The 22,426-nt window shown below is 35.2% G+C and overlaps 1 protein-coding gene across 1 annotated transcript; it reads left to right on the plus strand.

The window, feature by feature from the left end:
- The first annotated feature begins 1,115 nt into the window (after window positions 1-1,115).
- On the plus strand, window positions 1,116-22,243 carry LOC126746893 (facilitated trehalose transporter Tret1-like). The gene is made up of 3 exons (XM_050455295.1): window positions 1,116-1,420; window positions 2,983-3,268; window positions 20,043-22,243. Exons 1-3 carry the CDS (start codon window positions 1,222-1,224, stop codon window positions 21,073-21,075), a joined length of 1,518 nt encoding a protein of 505 aa, XP_050311252.1. The 5' UTR covers window positions 1,116-1,221; the 3' UTR covers window positions 21,076-22,243.
- The last annotated feature ends 183 nt before the right edge of the window (window positions 22,244-22,426 follow it).

Here is a 22,426-nt window from a genome sequence, read left to right on the forward strand (position 1 = left end):
CGATTTTCACCATACCAGCTTCATACATGTGCTCCAAATCCGTTAATACATTTCTTCTTGATTATCTAAATGACAAACAAAAAAAAGAAAACAGAGTCATGACATATACTATGTAGAATAAACAGAGATCAGCCACCTTTCTCCTGTGCTCCAGACTATCCAGACTCTTTGTCAGTTCTGGTTTGTCGATAAGACGAATAGCTCTCTTCTGTATAGAATCCAGCAGGTTTAAACTATGCTTGGGTGCAGAGCTCCAGACATGCGAGCAATACTCGAGGGAAGGGTGTATTTGAGCCTTATAAAGAGTCAGCAGCTGTTCTGGTGTATACAGTTTTTTCGTTTTGAAAAGCACTTCGAGTTTTTTGGAAGCCGCCCTGGCGATTTCGGCAACGTGGTCTTAGACCTAGAAGATGTAAAGATGATTTCATTGGCAAAGTTTTCCCTGCCATAACCAGCTCCGGGTCACCAAGGTTAGTCTTCTGCAGCCTGCGTTTTTTTAGCGTTAAAATTAACCAGATTGTTACCGCCCACTCCGAGATTACTCTAATATCGTTGTTGGTTGAAGCTACTTGTTGCTGCCTAAGATTCTGAGAAGTTGCGGCTGTCGTTGGTTTGGCGGACTTAAATGTGGAAATAAGTGTGCTATCGTCCGCGAAGCTGTAGATTGGATTGACAGTAGTTCCTAGCAAATCGTTAATATATATCAAGAAAAGGGTGGGGGATAGAATTCATCCTTGAGGGACTCCAGCGTTAATGTTAAATTTGACGGAGAGGTGTCCATCGACGGATTGTTCGTTGTTCAAGAAAACTTTTGATCCAATTCAATAATGAGTTTTGTATGCCGATTGAGGAGAGCTTGGTTAGTAGTCCCTCATGATTTCTGCGCTTGGATGTTGTTTATATTACTTATTGGTGTTTATTCTATATTTGTTTATTCTATATTTCTATATTCGTGTTCTGTGTGTTTATTGTCAACTAAAGTTCTATCATTGGCATAGTCTGTCGCCATCACAGCGTATTATTTACACTTTGATTTCTTAAGACCGTAACAATAGTCCTAGATTAACTAAAATAAATAATATTTTTTTTATTAAATAAATATGGAGAAAAAGTTGCATTACCAAAGGCAATACGGCGAGTAGTACTCGCGAAAAAACTCGCTTAATTGCCGGTTTTGTTGTTATTTTTTCCAAATTGAATTTATTGCAACGGTCCTCGAAAATGGAGGGAGAAGATACGCGGATCCGCTTAGATATCAATGCAGATAAGCGAGACAACGTTACGGAAGTCGTTTATAAGCCCACCACTATGGACCAGCGCGATATCAAATGGAATAAAAAATTTCATAGTTTGGAACCGGAGAGTCGTGCGGCGGTCGTACCAAAAGATTCGTTTTATTTGTATAGAACTGCTTTTTTAGGTGAGTGATAATGTATTAACAATTATACAACATTTTACTAAAGGCAGTAGGAAGTCATTTTAAGTTTTGAAAAATCCCCATTTATATACAGGGTAGTTTAAACAAAAATTGTATGGGTTTATAGGCAAGTAGCTTCGCATTATGCGGGTTGCGTACCATTAAGACGACTTTCACATTATCACTTGTCAGATTTATAAATGTCACTCATTGACAGTTAGTTTTGACAATTTTAAAATTTAAATATTACTTTTTTTTAGTTTTCTTTCACGAACTTAATAAATATACCTGGACTGCCAATTCAATGAAAAGTAAATGACCACTACTAGGGCGCCGCCATTTTGCGTGATTGTGTCCTTTCGATGTTGGTCACTCTGACAAATTTCAGTTGTGCCAATTGTAGGGAAACAAAATAATTAAAGTTTTTGAGAGGTTATGTTCACAAAAATACAAAATAGAAAGTTACATTTAGTTAAGATAGTTGCTCTCTTAGATCTGTGATTTTTCTTGTACTTTAAGAATTTTTTTGACTATGAAAATGATGATCTTCGTTTAAATTTTTGCTTGTTTTTTCTTAACAAATTCAGTTAATGGATTATTTTCTTTGAATTATTTTCTTTCTATTTTTACTGTTACCACTTTTAGCTTCCTTCTATGTACAGTGTTTCCACATTAATAGGTACAACCATCTATAAAAATCAAAATATAGACGATTTGTAATTAGCTAGGGTTTATGTAAAAATAAACAACTCTATAAATTATTCAAGACAATTCACAATAATTCGGTTTTGAAAAATAGTGAACCAAATACGTTTAAATAAGGATGGTGATGCATTATCCACGTATTAAATAAGGAGGAGGCGCATGAGACGCTTGTTGCAGACGATATACCCAAGCATCGTTTACAAATCACCAAAAACTATGCAATCCGCTATACTCACACGTCAAACGTCAACATTTAATACATTTTTTGTTGGCAACACTGAAAATGTTCAGAGTGACCAACATCAAAAGGACACAACCACTATGAAAATGGCGGCCACCAGGCAGTGGTCATTTTTGGGTATCGTGGCCATATTCATTTGCAATCCAGGTATATTTTTTAAGTTTGTATTTTCTTTTACTTAAAGTAAAACTATTGTATTTTGTTTATAAATTAACACTAAAGCAGCTGTCCCGGAGATAATACTATACCCGCCACGTATACAAGGTAATATGCTACAAATGGAAATCAAAATCCTTATGTTCTTACTGGATTAAAGCTGTATAATTAACAACAAAAACGCCTTAAAATAGCCATTTTTCCGCCAGTAGCACCAAAATTGTTAATTATATCCCCTAATTAGATAACGACTACCTATCTCGACTTGAAATTTTAAAAATAATGGGGCAATCAAGTAATATTTGTTCGGTTAATTTTCAGTATTGTTTAGAGGTATTAAAACGATTAACGAATTAAACACCGGGACACTATCGTCGGTTTAATTTGCTTTGTACACATCGCTTATGTTTTGGCTAGTCATGCGAAGGCCAAATTCGTTGTTAATAAGCACTTTTTGGTTCAGGTAACCTGCTGGCCTTCTCCGCTGGCACAGGTTTCTCATGGACCTCTCCAGTGCTACCAAGATTGAACGGGCCCGGGAGCCCCCTAGGGGCGCCTTTGGATCCCACAGAGATCAGCATAATAGCAGCTATTTTATGCTTGGGGGCAGCCATGGGGCCTTTTCTGTTCGGTTATATGGCTGACAAAGTTGGTCGGAAAATCACACTGATGGCTATTGCCGCCCCTATGGCAGCTGGAGCTGCTATTCTTGCCTTTGCCTGGGAACTTTGGGTGTTTTATTTTGGAAGGTGAGTGTAAGAATTTTATAGTTGATTTCTTTGGCTTTGTAAATATGTTTTATGTTCCCTATTGACACATGAAATGTTCCATGAATATTCATTTCATTTCAGGTTTATGTAAAACTTAACCAAAGAATGAAATATTTGTAAACATTCTAGGGATATTTAGGGAAGGATTTGTGTCAGTAATTTGAATAGTCCTGGATACCAGAGCTAAAATTGCCTCTAACTGACGTGTGTGAAGCTGGCGTCCAGATTCCGTCAGATTCAATTTATTTATTTATGTTCAGAGATTACATTGTAATTTTCACATAAGTCTACAAAGAAAATGTTAATAATTTTTGAAAGATGGTTATTTTCTGGTAAAATAAAGCACCTTATTTTGACTACGAGAGTACTTTTAATGGTTAACTTTAAAAACCGTTTTCCGAGAGATTATCTTAATTATAAATACTTAATACGCCCTCTCAATTTAAATGCTCTTCGATTTCAATTGCTTTTAATCACTGAAATTGCACTCAGATTATTAATCTTTAAAATCACTGGACTACCCTCACGAAACTCGGATAAAATACCTTTCAGATTCACTAGTTCTTGGGCTGCTGTTCCTGCTGATATATATTCGACTTCCATTGAAGACACAAATCCACTAATACTTTTTCTGTTCTGCTTATCTCCACCCCAGTCTACATTACACATTCCCTCTAAACCACTGACTCCTTTTCTAAATCTCAATCCATAGTCTCTTGTAGCAATCAGATAGCTCAAAATGCGTTTTCCTGCTTTCCAAAGTTGTACCGTTGGTTTGTCTAAATATCTACTTAAAACTGACATGCTGTATGTGATATCTGGTCTTGTTACAATTATTGACAGATATATTAGGCTACAAATTAGTTTTCTATAGGGTACATTTTCCAAGCCTGGTTGATTTTCATCCACTTGAAAGTTTTGCTCCATAGCTGCTGCAATGTAGCGACACTACATTATATTGAATTCAGTCAAGAGTCTTGAAATCATCCTTGTTTAAGTAAATTTGAATCCGTCTTCCAGTTTGGTAATTTCCATTTCAAGAAACGATGTTACATCCCGTATATTTTTAACATTAAAGATATCATAATTATCATATGAATCTTGCACAAGTTTCTTAACTTTTATATCGAGTCCTAAAATTAATGCGTCATCAACAAATAATACTAAATATACATCTTCATTGATATATAAACAGTAATCATACTGTGATCTTTTAAAATGTAATTGTGACATCACTTCATTAAACTTGATGTTGCAACATTTTGGAGCATTTCTTAAACCATAAAGGGCTCTGTTTAATTTAAACGTTTTTGACTTGCTCTGTAAGCCTTCTGGTTTCTTGATAAATACTTCACTGTCCAACATCCCATTAAGAAATGCTGTTGGCACATCAATTTGACTCAAGGTCCAAGTATTTTAGAGAGTGCTTGATCCTCTGTTCGCGTCAAGTCATTTAAAAATTTTTATTCCTGGCGGGAGATCCACCAGAATAATAATTGCTATGACACTCTCTGATTTTTTGAAGGCGTAGCAGCTTTTCTGATGAGAAGAAGGACCTGAAGGCTGACAGATCAGCTGCTTTAACTTCAGTTAGACTAATACCATTACCGAAAGTAGAGCCTCCGCAAAGAGTCCACGTCACCAGGAAATCCCTCTGATGCAAGTGCCAATCGGATGCTGGTGTTGGTATGTCCTTCAAAACACACACTGGAGGGTTGATCATGCAGATAGGCAAGGAATAGCCTAAGAAGTTTTAAGATGGAAGGGTCTCTCAGTCTGGCCAATAAATAGCGACCATGAGTCGCATCTGAGTCTCTTGATAGTCGCACTATTGGTGGAGTCAACGGGTCTATATTTGCTTATTCGCCACTAAATTATTATCGATGACAAAATCAACCTCTAATAATTCTGTTGCAAGGGATTTAGAGGTAGCAATGGCCTCCCTATCAGAACTAATTTTCAAAGATTGAACCTCTCTGGATATTGTAGCAGATGTTGATGGAACTGAATGATGTGGCAGGTTATGGCTGACCATAGAGTGAGGCTTAGACTTAGACTGGGAAGGCTTAGTTTTGGGCGAGGTGGTACTATTTATTTGAACTGGCGCTTTAGAGGTTTCCAAACATGAATTTATAAGAGTGCCCGGTGGCCACATACTAATATCCTTCAGCCGCTTTAAGTGATTTAAGTTCTGCACACCAATTTTGAAGTCGGAATGTGCAATGTCCTTGGTTTTTAGCATTGGGACACATCGGATAAAGTCCGTCGTTCCCAGTTTTTCTTTGATGAAGTGTGCAAGCTGATTTCCGGTAAACGGAGGTGGGATATTTGATACAACCATGTAATGCCATTCATCTTTGTTCATTGTGACGTCAGAACCTCCGGGTCTGGTTTTTCTGTATGATCAGTCTGGCAGACTATCGTCCTTTTAGTTACAGCTTGGTAACTTTTAACATTAGATTTTTCTTTAGCTAATTGTTCTATGATGCGAGCCATTTGTTAAACATCTTTCCTCAGATTCTCTACTTCACTTTTTAACTCTTCATTGGAAGAATCATGGACCTGTACCTTTACCGCCTCACCATGGTTGTCCATAAGAATTGATGACAGGTTGAAAATTTCCTGTTTCATATCTCTGATTGATTGGAAAAAGATTCTTGTCCATTTTCAGAGACAGTATGAAGACGATGAATGTCATCAATTTTGTCATGGAGATTCTTCCATTTGGAGTCGTGAGAATTTAAAATGTCGTACATTTCTGAAAACACTGGTAGAAGGTCCAATCATATGCTTTATTGTCAAAAAATTACAAAATTTTGTAGACAAAGTTAATAAAAAAACATATAAAAACAAAACAAAACACACAAAATAAAAATAAAAATAAATATACAAACAAAATAAATACATGCAAAACTGTACAAAAACAATGTACCTGGTCAATATACATCATGATGTATAAAATGTCAATAAAAATAAACACAATAGTCAATAACAGTAAATTAATTAAATACAAAATGAAAGTGCAATTCATTTACTAAAGAAAAAAAAACTAATATATTCTCTATTTTAAGACATAAAAAGAGCCAGTGTGTGTGTGATACCCAAAAAGTTATCCTAGAAAAAAATCCTCCACTGCGTATAAGGCTTTTTCCAGAAAGTATGCCTTCAAAGCATTATGAAATCGAGGAAAAGAAGTAATTGATTTAATTTCCAAAGGCAAATGATTATGCATCTTTTTGGCTCTGTATAGAATAGAGCTTTTTACTAACTCGGACCGAGGGGTTTGCAGATAAAGATCATGCACTGCTTTGCGAAGTGAATAATTGTGAGACGGCCTACTTGGCATTTCTGACTTATGTTTGCGTACTAAGCAAATAGATTCCAATATGAATAAAGCGGGAAGAGTAAGTATCTTGTATTTTTTAAAGATTTCTTGACAGTGAGCTCTGCTATTAAGTCCAAGCACCGAACTGCTCTCTTTTGGAGTTTAAAGATGCGCTCAAATTGAGTCACACCGCATGTGCCCCAGAATGGAAGGGCGTAACGTAGATGTGACTCAAAAAGGGCATAATAAACTGTTCTTGATGTTTGAAAACTTAATTCCCTGGAAACTGGTCTTAAGGCAAAACATGCTAAACTTAATTTTTTATATAAGGCATCAATATGCAAGTCCCATTTTAGGGAGTAGTCAACATTAAGTCCCAAGAACTTCACAGATTCTACAGCGTCCAAACTGGTGTTGTTAAGTACAAAGGGTTGAATAGTAGTTTTATATGATAAGACTTTAGTTTTTGAGACATTGAGGCACAGAAGATTAGAATCGCACCACGATTTAATGGTAATTAAGTCATTAGAAATAGTAGCATGTAGTGCCCTAGCATCCGGATTGCTCCATGTAAAGCTAGTATCGTCAGCAAAAAGACAGATTTTGCCACTGATGTTAAGATTGGTCATGTCATTTATAAAAATCAGAAACAAAATAGGGCCCAGGACTGAACCTTGAGGTACCCCACATTCTATTGGTTTGCAAGAAGACTTCGTCGTATCAACCTTTACAAGCTGATTTCTGTAACTGAGATACGATTTAAACCACTCAAGGGGCATTCCTCTGAACCCATAGTGATTCAATTTGTCAATTAAGATGTTATGGTTTACACAATCAAAAGCCTTGGAGAAATCACAAAAAATTGTTGCTGTTGAATGATTATTATTTATACTGGTGTAAACACTATTAAAGAGAGAAAACATAGCATCATTTGTGCACTTGTTACTCAAGAATTCAAATTGGTGAGGAGTAAGAATTTTATATTTAAACAGAAACGATAAGAGCCTTTTTTTAACCAATCGTTCAATGATCTTTGATAAAGTGGGAAGGAGTGCGATTGGGCGATAGTTTGAAGCTTGTTGTTTATCTCCTCCCTTATGCAAAGGAATAATTATTGCAGTCTTAAGGCAGGTAGGAAAGACTTCATTTTGGAATGACTTGTTAATTAAGTTTGTTAGATGGATTAAGGTGCAATTTGGCAGATTGGAAAACATTTTGAGAGTGAGCCCATCTGTACCAGATGATGATTTTTTTTTTATTTCATTAATTGTAGTTTGAAGTTCTGTTGATACAATGGGGGTAAAAAAGAAGCTGTGTAAATTTTGATTTGGGAGATATGAACGAGGATCGTGAGAAGGTGTTATGGTAGCCATTAGATTTTTAGCTACATTAACAAAGTAGTGATTAAGGTCCTCAGGTGAAGTAGGGATAGTGCTAGATGAAGAATTCTTATTTCTTAATTCATTTACAATAGACCATGATTCTTTGGCAACTTTACTTGATTCGATCATCCTTTTATTATAATAAATATCTTCTGCAGCTTTTATAGTCTTATGGTACATTTTTCTATAAAGCTTGACATAGTTATGAAAAAATACGCTGTCTGTAAATTTTTTCAGGTGTGATAATGACCGCCTGTTTTTTGCAGAAACACGTAAGCCTTTAGTGGTCCATGGCTTATGATGTTTAATTTTGATAGGTCTAAGAGGAAACGACTTATCTGCAATACTTGATAAAGACTTTATAAAACTAGAAAATTCACTATCTATATCGTCAGAAACAAAAAGGCCAATCAGCCGTTTGGCATAAGTTCTTGAATTGTAAGAAATTATTTTTTCCAAAAACACGGCCTAATTTACGTAACGTGTTTTTGCCTTTAGAATTTATGGAAAATTTAGTTAGTGCAGCTTCATGATCAGAAAATCCGGAATTAAAAACCGTGCAATCTACGAGTTCAGGAGCAAAAGATGACACGACATAGTCGATGGTACTAGAACTATTTCTAGTTATTCTGGTAGAAAAGTTAACATGCATTACTATACCCATTGAGACGAAAATAGAGTGAAGAGATTCTTGAGCAGCACACACACTGGAAAAATCAATATTAAGGGCGCTACACAAAATTAATTTACCTTTTAAGGGCAAGGATTCTAGCAAGCTTAGTAGTTTTTGAAGGAAGCGTCAGGTGTTCTATATACACAAATAATATAGAGGTCGTATGTATTATGGTAAACTATAGAAAATTCCAATACTTTTTCTGATAAAAAGTTATCAAACTTAGTTACCGGTGAAAAATCGTTGTTTATAGACATAATCATAGTGCCCCCATGAGATAAATTAGTTCTATTAAATCTTGCTATTGTAGTGTAATTTTGAACAAAAACAGGTTCATCAATGTTTAGCCAGTGTTCGGTTATAGCAACTATTTCTGGAAAATTTAGCTCTTCTAATAAAAGAAATAATTCATTAGTTTTGTGTCTTAAGGACTGAATGTTAAGAAGAACTACGCTAAGCTTGCTATCATCCGATTTATCAGAGGGTGCTTGATCCTCTGGTCGCATCACGTTATTTAAAAATTTTTGTTCCTAGATGAGAAACCACTGAAAAAATAATTAGATTGACTTTCTCGTATTTTTTGAAGCCTTAAAATTTTTTCTGAAGAAAAGAAGGATCTAAAAGCGGAGAGGTCTTCTTCCACTTCGGCTGCACCAATTCCATAGACGTCGTGGAAACGGATATACAAGCGTCGGAGGGAGTCTATGTTAGTAGGTAGGCCCTCTGAAGCTAGCATTAGCTTGACATTGGTCTTGGTGTGGCCTTCGAGACAGACGTTGGAAGGCTGGCCATAGAGGTATGCCAAGTAGAGCCTAAGAGTTTTTAGGATGGTGGGGTCTCTCAGTCTAGCCAACAGGTACCGTCCATTTTCCGCATCAGATTTTTGGGATAGTCGCACTACTGGAGGAGTCATCGGGTCCATATTATGCAGTCCATCATCATCGTTGGCCTTCTCCACAAGTTTGAAGCTGACATTTTCTTGCCCAAATGACTTAGAGCATCTTTATCTGAACCAATTTGAAGCATATTGAGCTGATTTGAGACAGGTTTGGGAGTTATTAACCAGTGGAGAATTTAACGGTGGTAATGGACCCATCCTTCGTCCATCCACTACAGCACCGGCCGGCCATACGTTCGTCTCTTTTAGCTGGCTAAAAAGATCCTTGTTTTGGACACCTACTTTAAAGCTGGAGTTCACACTGTCTTCATTTTGCGTGAAGGGAAAACATCGAATAAAAGCATTAGTCTGAATCTTATCTTTAACGTAGTGAGCGAGCCGGTTTACTGTATAGTCAGGAGAAATATTAGAGACGATTAGGTAATGCCATTCTTCCCTAGTTATGGTTTTCTGTGGTGAAACCGTTATTCTTTCTGTAGAGGGCGAAACTTCTGGTTCCTGATCGGTCTGTATAGAAATGGAAATGGATCTTTTTGCTATTGTTGGAATGTATTTAGGAATTTCTTTTTCCTTAACTGTCAACTTTTCCATTTTAAGGGCAATTTGATTAATACTCTTCCGTAAATCTTCCATTTCTTTGGCAAGTTCTTGTTTGGGGGAATCATGAATCTGGATCTTGACGGATTCGTCGTGATTTCCCAAAAGAAGTGAAGACAGGTTAAAGAGCTCTTGTTTCATATCCCTGATTGAGTGAAACATTGACTCTTGACCATTTTCAGATCTACTATTGGCAAGCAAGTTGTGAATATCATCAATTTTCTCGAACAAAACCTTCCATTTGGGATCATTTTGACTCAAGATGTCATATAGTTCTGTAATGACAGGGTAGAGATCCGTATTCTTTTTGAGACATGAACCCAAAGCATCAACAATGTCTAAAGGAATCTGCACTGTGAAAACTTTGTAACTGTGAAACCTTGTCGTGAAGGTATTTTAAAGTAGGAGAGTCACAAACATTGCAGAAGAATTTAATGTTTTGGTACTTTTGATTATACAGTACCTTTGTTGTGGCCTTATCCAAGCCAGTACAGGACATGCAAAAATTTCGGCGACATTCCCCGCTACAGCGAAGCTTATATTTTTCTTTCTCCAAGATGGTCTTTTGACAGGAATCACACTTAAGTTCAGCCATAATTTCTTAAGATTGATTTCAAAAAGTGTCCAAATATTTAAATAACAAATATTGTTCCGTGAACGAAAACTATTTGTAAAGCAGGAGACCGGAACTGTTTATTATCAAATCACACGCACTGCGAAAACTTGATGTTGTAGAGTTAAAGTTCAATAAATTCTGATTTTAAGGTCAAGTTTAGGTTAACAGGTACTAATTTAATCGGAAATCAAAACTAATGTTTATACAGGAAGCAAATCAAAACTATTTATACCGAAAGCACACGTACAGCAAAACTTCGCGTCGCGTCTGGTAAGGTCAAAAACAGAAAGACAAATCAAAGTCAAAACAAAACTTATCAACCATCAGAGCCGACGAGCGAAGACACAACCGTCTCGTACGACTACCAATGATCGAATGAAAGAATTGCAACCAAAAAAATTGTTTTGAGAGATGTCAAAGATGAAAATGTCAATGCTCTGGGTTCCAATTCTCTGCAACCAAAGATCTATAACGCAGCATATGTCGTTTGCCAGCGACTTATTTATAGTCCGCGCCCGCTATTATTTAATCGATATATAGCCCGTATCTCCTGAAATTCCCCAGGAATTTTAATATGTTTGGTCCAGATATTAACAATTAATAACTAAATCGATTTATAGTGGTTATAAACCTCTACAAACTAAAGTTTTTTTTGTGAAAATTACTTAAAAAGTCGAATGTTAACAGAATTGAAAAAATCTCCCAAGGGATTTGATTTAATCTTTTTTGGTAAAATGGTTTTCCTGTAGGGTCACATTAAAAGTGTTATTTATAAAGATGTGCGTTATTAAAATTGGAGAGTTAAAGATAGCAATTTTACCGGCATGTAATCAAATAAGTGCATATCAGCTTAGTAGTAAAAACAAGTAGTAATAATCAACTTACTTAATAAAAAGTAATGAGATTTGGTATGGTGGCTTATCTTTCTTTAGCTCTAACTCGCCCCCAAGTTTTATAATTTTTTCTGTAAAATATACAGGGGAGCAATCAATCTTAACAGCAAAAAATCTTAATTTATGTGGAATTTCCTATGGCCAGGTTAACTGTTGTGAATGTGCCTTAACACCGTACCAAATATAAAAGTAACCTGAGTTTAGATCCGTCAGTATCACCAACATACCTATCTATCTACACCAAATTACCTTCCATAAGATGGCAGATAAAATGCCCAAAGTACAGAAATTATGAGAAGCAAGTTATGGTTCGAGCAGCACAAATGGTCCGTGAAGTAGGTGTGTCCATATGTATATGCTTTGTAAAGCATCGAAAGACATGAAGATTGCTTGGATTGAATTGCTTGAAGATTAAAGAGATATTTAACAAGAACTGAAAATGCAGAAGGTCATCCGGTTATCCACGACTTATCAAAGTTGGGAAGGCCCTTTGCTCTACCGGCAGACTTGGAAGTCCGAATATTTAAATATATTATCGTCATGCAAGAGTTAGGATTTGGTCTTACTGTCCACAATATTAGAAAACTAGCGTTTTCGGTTGCAACATCGGTTGGTCGTGAAAATTTTTTAAATGCGGATAATGACTTAACTAGTAAGTGGTGGTGGACAAACTTTAAAAAAAGATATGGGCTAACATTACGTGTGCCAGAAAACTTAGCTGCATATCGAGCTTCCATGGCAAATCCGCTGATTTCTATACAAAATTAGAAACTCTTATTACAAAATTGGACATTAAAAATACGCCAGGGAGAATTTGGAATTGTGACGAAACGGGGTTGTCGTTTATAGTAAAACCCAACAAAGTTGTGACGGCTCTAGGCAAGCGTTATGTTTACAAAAGGAGTTACGCAGACAGGGGAGAAACAACTACAGTTCTCGGCTGCATTTGTGACAATGGCACCTTTTCAAAGGTGTGCATTGGAACCCTGATTTAGCCCGTGGAGCCATACCTAACTCATTAGTAAAACTGTCACCGAAAGGCTGGATAAACTCTGATATTTTTTTGGAATGGTTCCAGTTTTTTATTAATTCCATATCAAAAGAAATACTTATAATTCTCTTGATGGACTCTCATGCTTTACATTTGTCGTTGGCTGTTTTAGACTTAGCAAAGCAAAAAAATATTCATCTCTTCACCTTTCCAGCACACACAAGCCATCTGCTCCAGCCACTTGATGTGGGCGTTTATCGTCCCTTAAACTCCGCTTGGACTAACTGCTTAAACGATTACATGAAAAAAGAAAACGGTGAAAAACCTAGCCGTTATAACTTCAACGAAATATTTTCTGTAGCAATGATTAAAAGTTTTACCTCCACTAATATTGAACACGCCTTTCGAAAAAGTGGAATCTGTCCTTTGAATAAAGATGCTATCTCACCCGAAGCTATAGCCCTATCAAAACTGACACTCTTCGAGAAAATCAATCAGTCGCTAGACTTGATGATATACTTCCTTCTGATCCTCCTTTGGAAAAATCCAACACTGACAATTTATTTTTACTTCCTTCTGCCAGTGCAGCGAGCAAAGTAAAACCGCGGGCAGGTTAAAACCAGAGACTCCAGTGCAAAATGGTTAACTGATCCTCACATACCAACACAGCCACAACCAGGACCTTCAGGAGTACTAAGCTCCAAAGGTTCTAACACGAAAAAGCGTGCATGGAACGAAAACTCCAAACCAAAAAGCAAGAAAAAAGACGACGATGATTACTGGTATTGTGGTGTTTGTGGAATTAGCTACCGAGAGGATGAGAAAGCCAAAAATGGGGTACAGTGTTCTTTTTGCTGCGTTCCATATCACACAAACTGTCAATCGAGATCTGACGATGAAGACATGCGACGGTTGTGATGAGCATCGTTCAACTGACTCAGAATAATGTTTGTTATATAGTGCATCCCAAAAGTTATGTCTAAATTCATTTGAAATTCAGGGGTGTGTTCGAAAAAAAAACGCTCGGACCCGTCGATTTTTATTTCAAGTTGCGCATTTTTGTACGTGAAGTTTGTATATACAGGGTCGCTCGAAAATAAATTACGACCATCAACTTCATTTTTTCAAATGAAAGCACCTTTTTTTATTTCATCTTTGAATTTCGCGTGAAATTCTACGTATGTTTCATGCATCATGTCCTATACCTAAAGTCAACAGTTATCGAAAAAAAGACGATTCATGTAACAAATAAAAAAAGGACAAAAATTAAGTTAAATGTTCAAAATGGTTGCCATTCACGGCTTGACAATATTCAAGGCGATCAATAAAGTCTCGTTGCACATTTTCAATCATTTCCGGAGTTATGGCGCACACTTCTCTGCGAATTCTCTCTTTCAAGTCGTCTAGATTATTTAGCCTATTAACAAATACCTTCGACTTGAGGTATGCCCACAAAAAAAGTCCATTGGTGTTAGGTCAGGCAACCTAGCAGGCCATTCGATGGGTCCTCTCCTTCCTATCCATTGATTGGGAAAGGTTTCATCCAAAAATGTACGCACAGTGGCAGCATAGTGCGGAGGAGCGCTATCTTGCTGGAAAATTAGTTCTTCGTCAGGATAGTCTGGGACCAATGTATTTGGAAATAAATCTAGTAATGCTGGAACTAATTCAAATTGAAGAAAATCGAGATACAATGAAGATGATCTTCAAAGAAAAAGGAACCTATTGCTCTTCCGCGCACTATTCCACACTACACATTTAGTTTTTGAGGGTACTGGGTGTTTACCTCCATCATCCAATGCGGATTTTCTGTTGCCCAATATCAACAATTTTGTCTGTTCACACTACCATTCAAACAGAAAGTGGTTTCATCGGAAAAAATAATATTTGTTACTAAATTATTATTGAAATTGCACATGTTTTGTAAGCGTTCACAAAACTCATTTCGCCTATCGAAATCGTTATCAAATAACTCTTGCACAGGAATAACTTTGTAGGGGTGATATTTGTACTTTTTAACTATTCGGTGAACTGTAGATTTCACCATCTGTAAATTTGCCCCAATCTGCGACAGACGAATGCATGGATTTTCTTCCAAAGAAAGCAAAACGTCAAGTTATTCATTTTCATCTCGAGCAGGACGACCAGATTTCGGCAGATCTCTAATATGACCAAATTCTCTAAATTTAGCCTCTATTCTACTCACCACCTTTTGACATATCGGAGGATGATCAGGATGGATTTCATTGAATAATTGAGCAGCTTCTCTTTGAGTACGTGTTCTATCACCAAACCCAACCATGCACAGAATTTCTATTTTTTCTCGTTCCGTTAACTTTACCATTGTGAAAACCGCAACTTTGCTCGTACACTTCACACTTGACAATATCTGTTTGGCGTACAACTGTCATACAGTTTCTATGAAAATACACGGTTACCAGCCACCAATAAAAAACATGAATGAATGGAATTTTGCTCTGTATAAAAATTCTCAGACATAAGGTGACTCGTAATGTGAACTTCAATAATAATGTTTGGTGGTCTTTTTTTCGATAACTGTTGACTTTAGGTATAGGACATATGCATGAGACATACGTAGAATTCCACGCGAAATTCAAAAATGAAATAAAAAAAGGTACTTCCATTTGAAAAAATTAAGTTGATGGTCGTTATTTATTTTTGAGCAACTCTGTATATACAAACTTCACGTGCAAAAATGCGCAACTTGAAATAGAAATCGACGGGTCCGAGCGTTTTTTTTTCGAACACACCCCTGAATTTTAAATGAATTTAGACATAACTTTTGGGATGCACTGTATATACTAATAACTTAATGTTTTCTTATGAATTATACTTACACGATTTCAATAATTTTATTTTTTACTGGTCCTAATCCCATATCACCAAAATACCTCTCCACTATCGCCAAATAAACTTACCTATAACCAAATTACCTAACCGATTGGTATTTTTTGAGTATATGTTTTTCTGTCAAAATTTACATTATTTTAGCATTTTTTGTAAATGAACAATTGTGTAAAACATTGAACTTTTGGATAGAAAGGTCAAGCAAATTATATTATCTTTAGAAATACAAATTACTCACGCTTAAATAAAAATATCACCGACTTACCTTACTTTACCCTACTTAAACTGAGCATAAAATTAAGTGATAGAGTTTTGAAGAATTTTGAACACGTTTATGATATATGTACCGATTTCAAATTCGACAAACCCTATAATATTTGTAACATTAACATTAAATGACTTAAAAAATAAGCGTCTTAATAAAATTGTGTCCATAAATTTGTAATTGAATATATACCAAAAACCATTCAAGCGATCTCTGTGAGGTACGGGTGTAACAAGTACAGGGTTGTCTTTTATATTTAGACAGAGCCTGGCTCGGTTACTATACGAGGTGGAAAAAAAAGTTTGATATAAAAGTTATAGGGTTTATCTTAAATCGCCAGGAAATGTTATAAAATATAATACAGGGGTATCGCAAAGTTAATATAAAACACAAAGTTAATTTTTTTAAAATGGAACCCCTTGTATATTTTTACTTTAAATGAAAGACATTTTTTTTCTAATTTCAAAAATATATAAAATGTTAATATTTAATTCATCATTTTTAAAAAAATTTAGTTTCTTTGAAAAAAAAAAAACCTTTGAGCCTTGTTTCTTTAAATATTTACAAATGTTGTATATGGCCGCCATTATTTTCAACGCAGTTTCTATAATCTTTGTCCAGTTTTAACAGAGCATTTGAAATATATTCAGGGTGTTCTTCATTTAAGGAGTTTATACTTCTTTGAATTTTTTCCCTTAATTCCTCCAAATTTTCACTTCTTTCCTTATAAACTTCATTTTTAAGATACCCCCATAAAAAACTATCTAGAGGAGTCAAATCAGGGCTGTTTGGTGGCCAGTTAATGGTACCATGGGTTCCAATCCACTGAATAAAACGATTATTAAAAAAAATCCTTACTGGCCTAAAGTTATGAGGCGGGGCGCCATCTTGATGCCATATAATATGGTATATTCTCTTAAAGGTATTTCTTCTAATAAAGCTTCAATCTCATTTTCTAGAAACCGCAAATACCTATTTCCAGTCAAAGATCCTTGAAATATAATGGGTCCAATTATTTGGTTTCTAAGGATACCACACCACACATTTAATGACATTCTGCCCTGTTTTTTTATTTCGACGTATGCGTGAGGATTTGCTGGTGCCCACATGTGAGTATTTTTTCTATTATACATCCCTGCTGTTGTAAATACAGCTTCATCCGTCCACAAGATTTTATTAAAGATATCGTTATCTACGTTTTTTATATCTAACATCTGATTACAGTATGTTAGCCTTCTTATTTCATGATTATTTGTTAATTTTTGTACTGGCATCAATTTGTAAGGATGATATCTATATTTCTGAAGAACTCTTTGAATCTTAGATCTAGAGCATTGAAAGTGTCTACTAGCATCTACGGTTGATAAATATGGTTTTTCTACAAAAATCAAAGCATAAATTATAATTCTTATAAGGCTCTTAAATATAAAATAACTTTTTACCTTGAAAATATAATAAAATTTGTAGTTCTTCATCCGCGTTAGCTAAAACTGTTCGTTTTTTTCTTTGTAGATTTTTGTGGTTTCTCATACTCCTTTCAGTGTAATAAAAAGTGGACCTAGCAGGAACTCTCATTTCGGGATGAATACGGTGATATTCAGCTTGCGCTCGAGCAACATTATTGTTGTTTTTGTAAAACAACCTCATAATTTCAAACTTTTCTTCTTCGGTATAACCCATATTCAAAAGAAATAGCAGAAACATTGACAGTGACAGCCCAACAAATAACATTATTTATTTTATTGTTACCGATAAACACCATAGCAACGGGGATTCGGGTAAACAGTTGTTTTATTTTTTAATGATAAATATTGGGAAAACGGCTAAACCAAATATTAACATATTATATATTTTTGAAATCAGAAAAAAAAATGTCTTTTATGTAATGTAAAAATATACAAGGGGTTCCATTTAAAAAAAATGAACTGTGTATTTTTTATTAACTTTGCGATACCCCTGTATTATATTTTATAACATTTCCTGGCGATTTAAGGTAAACCCTACAACTTTTATATAAAACTTTTTTTTCCACCTTGTATAATAACCGAGCTAGGCTTTGTCTAAATATAAAAGACAACCCGGTACATCTTCACGAACTCTTTGAATGCGTTAATGATGATAATTTTCCTAGTTTCTTAGTGATTAAGATAGCATTTGGGGAGGCTTGGACAATACCAAGATAATAAAAGACAGTTAGTAAACGGTTCAAAGATTTGATTTTAGGCTTTGTTAAATCACAAAAACAGTAAATGCGAACTACAATACCAAGCAGCAATATTTTACAAAATATGGTATTGTACAGCCTCGTCAATTTCCGTAACCTCCTGGCATAAGCACTTGCGATGCTGATAAGGGATACTGATTTGACGATGTGCCAATGATTAAAACTAAAAATTAAGTGTGAAGGGGTTGTTTAATCAAACAGTTTAAACACAAATTTTGAAGGAAACTTGTTACAGTTTATTTTCTTCAGATATATAAAAAATAAGAAAATAAAATAAACCGGAAATAAGATAGGCATAGCTCGATTACAGAAGTTATTCGGGTACTAAAGTTAGTAAAATAAACAGTTATCATTTAAGTATTAATTCTATTTTTGATATCAATAATTTTCAACCCTTATGATGAAACTCAAATTATTAGTCATAATATTAATTTTTTTAATTCTTTTGATTTCACTAATTTCAGAAGTCGTTTCCTAGCCAATAAGATCCCAGTTCATTCTTCTATATCCCCACTAAAACCATTTCTGGCATGAAAATCTTTATTCTTTGACCTTTAGAAGTCTTAAGGAACAAGCCTATGAAGAAGGTTGAGTTCTTGGTACTTTTACCGGTTTTACTCTAATGAGAAGTTGAAAACTCACCTTTTTGGGTATTTTAGTTAGTGTAGTTATATCTCAACTTTTTTTAAGGATCTTTGTTTAGTGTCCAGTTTTTTGTTTCCGAGAAAAGGCCAATTCCATTGATAAGTTTTAAGATTTTTATTTGGCATCTTGGTTTATGTAATTGTAATATACCTACAGTTAAAGTTTAACCATCAATCTTTATACCTACTTGCTATATTGGCGAAGAGGTGTTCCCCAAGAATCCATTCTAGGCCCTTTACTTTTCATACTTTATATAAATGACCTAAAAAATAAAATTCGAAACTGTCGTATGGCTCAATACTGTGACGATACACAAATTTATATACAGTTTACCAAGCATAATGTTTTTGAATCCATGGAATCATTGGGTCGGTGCTTGGATGCAGTACATAATTATTCAAAACAAAATGGTTTAAAATGAAATCCTAAAAAATCGGCCGTCATCTATATTGGCCCCTTGGCATCATCAGCAAACATTTCGAAATTAAAAGAACATAAAAACTTAGGTATTGTTTTTGACACAAATTTAAGATCAAAACGCAGGTATCTAAAGTAGTTCAAAGAGCATATATATGTCTCCGAGAAACTTGTACAAAAGTAAGGCTCTCTTACGTGTTACTCTAAAGAAGCAACTTTGTGAAGCTCTCGTCTTATCGCATTGTAATTATTCTAATTTTGTATATGGACCATGTCTTGATGTTTCCAGTAGGTACAAACTGTAAAAAATACAAAATTCTTGCATTCGCTTTGTTTATGGGTTAAGAAGATGGGATCACGTAACTTGCAAGCTGAAAGAATTAAACTGGCTCAATGTGCAAAATAGAGAAAAACTTCATTATTGTTGTTCCTTGTTTAAACTTTTAAAAAACAATTATCCAGACTACTTACGTAATAAACTTAACACAGGAATCTCTAGACATAACCGAATAACACGCACGATTTTACAATTTGATATACCCCGTCATAGCACTGCAATTTTTCAAAGGTCATTTTCTTTCTGTGCATCAAAGCTAATAAATACATATAATAATAGTGACTATGTTAACAAGTCTTTTCAAAGCTTCAAAAATAGATTAAAAACAGTATTGGTTAAAAGTCAATGATAAAATAGAGTACTTAATGACTGTGTTCAACTTAGGAATAATTTTAATTTTATTTCATCAATTTATTTGTTTTTGGATAGTTCTACTTTTATTTTATTTATATTGCTATTATTGTAGAATATCATTTATTTTTTTTAAGTATTTGTATTGTTAAGTCAAGTCGGTCATGCGCTAGGTAGGTTTTTTTTTTAAATAAAGACCTAATTTATTTATTTTTATATATTTTTTTAACTATATGTGCTATATCATTAAAAAACAACTAATTTTTTCCAGATTACTCTTCGGCACCGGCATCGGAGGAGTGTTCACAGTCCTCACAATGTACACGGGCGAAATCACCTCGAACCACAACAGAGGCAAATTCAGTTGCCTCCTGGGCACTTTTGTAGCCTTGGGGGTGCTTTATCCTTTCTCTATCGGCAGCATGCTCTCCATCCGCATATTTTCTTTGTCTTGCTTGTTGCCTTTGCAAGCGTTTCTAATATTCTTTTCGATCTACGCCCCGGAGAGCCCCACGTACCTTTTGAGGCAAGGCAAGAAGTCGTTGTGCCAAAAAACTGTTATGGAACTGCGAGGAATCTCGGAGGAGGAGGCCAGGAAGGCTCTGGACGAGCTAGAGCAAATCGAGAGTCAAAATAAAGAAAAAGGTGGCATAGTGGTGCTGTTTAGGACCAAGAATACACGTAGGGCCTTTATGGTGGCCGCCGGACTGTTGATTCTTCAGCAGTTTTCCGGAATAAGTGCGGTGCTTGGGTTTATGGAGCAAATATTCTCCGGAGCGGGAGGAGCTATTCCACCCCAGCTTGCCGCAACTATGGTGGGAGTGATTCAAGTTTTTACAGTATTCGTCACGTCGTCTGTAATAGAGAAACTGGGAAGGAAGTTTCTTTTGTTGTCTTCAACAGTTGGGGCGGCCGTGTCCATCATTCTACTCGGGTTCTATTTCTTTTTGCACAGACAAAAGCTGGTTCTGTTGGCGTATTTGTGGTGGCTTCCGATTGCCAGTTTGATCTTTTACATTGTTTGCTTCAATATGGGTTTGGGACCGTTGCCCTGGACCGTTTTAAGTGAAATTTTCCCGGATAATGTGAAATCGAGTGCGGCCGCGGTTGCTTCCGCCACTTGTTTCATGGTTTCTTTTGTTGTCACGATGGCTTTTCCGATGATCAACGAGATGTTGGGGATGGCGGAGTCGTTCTGGTTGTTCGGGGTGTGTTGCGTCTTGGGGACCGTTTTTATTTACTTCGTTGTGCCGGAGACTAAAGGGAGAAGTGTGCAGGAAATTCAAGAAATTTTTAGTAAGTAAGTTATTATTGAATTGTGATAAAATGCTTAAATGAAATTGTGTTTTCTTTTGATCTTAAAATTCCTTCCGTGTTATTTTTTGTTATCACATGGCTCTGGCCACCTTGAAAAGAGAAACAAAGAAGAAAAATTGTACTAATTGTCTTTTTTGGTAACTTGGGAGCACTTTATCGGGTACACTTTATAATGAGATAGGATATTAACGAACACATTTGTTGGGAATGCGCTTAAATAAATGAACGCCAATTAGTCGAATCTGTTGAATTTACTTAATTAGTAATAAGTTAGTTTGTTTTTTATCTGCGCGGTAACAAGAAACCGTGCTATTTTTATACTTTAATGTTTTCTCAGAATTCTAGCCGTTGGCTGAGTGGGATTCACCGGTTTTCTTGATGTAAACAGTTTTTAGTCTTAGCAGAGACAACCAAAGAGACGTGCAACTAGATAGAAATTTTTATCCTATTGTTGTTGCTCTCTTTAATCTGTATATATTGTATTTCGTTGTCTCTCTCTTCCTTCATAAAAGGTGAGCTAAGGTGGCGCCACGATACTAATCTTTCGCAATGCTAAATGTATTTAATTATCAGAGCAGTCAAGAGAAAACATTCTTCCATCTCCGCCAAATGAATGCAAAAATACGGGATAGCTTGTGTCCAATTCTTTAGTATTTCTAAAATTATAATTAAGTACGGCAACAGTGCAATCCTTGCTCAACATGAACACGTGCATTTCAATATGGCTGAATAGTTGTTGCTGCTGATTAATTTTGTTTTGTTTTACATCATTAGTTGAAATTTTGGACGTATATTTTATTACCTACCGGATTTAGGTGAACTTGGTTACAGTAGTTAGTTGTTGGAGTTTTTTGTAGGATACAGATTTCAGTGTTTTGACTTGTGTTAGAAATAGAAATATGTTCATCAAGGTAATTGTCAAGGCTGTAGTTATAATAGGTATTCCATGGAGTGTTACACCAAAGGATATATTTTTTGGAATATTATTATAGTACTGTGATAATTAAAATCTTTCTGTATTTTAATTGCATTTATGTATATGCATGTTACTATTACCATCTTAAATTATAAATTATGAAAATAATTAAGAAAATGCATGCACATCTTATTGTTATACCATGTACTGAAAATACAATACAAAACGTTTCAGAATTATATTTAGTTTATTTAGTTCCCCAATTTAAATGTTATTAAATTGCATTGTTTTAATATATATCATAATATTTGATTTAATTAAAATCAGCCGTTCTATCTCAGAACATAATTATGATGTTCTGACTTCTGAGACATAACGGCTGATTTTAATTAAAATAATTTATTAAATGCTTAATAGCCGAG

Source organism: Anthonomus grandis, chromosome 18 (genome assembly GCF_022605725.1).
Source record: "Anthonomus grandis grandis chromosome 18, icAntGran1.3, whole genome shotgun sequence".
NCBI classification, from domain to species: domain Eukaryota; kingdom Metazoa; phylum Arthropoda; class Insecta; order Coleoptera; family Curculionidae; genus Anthonomus; species Anthonomus grandis.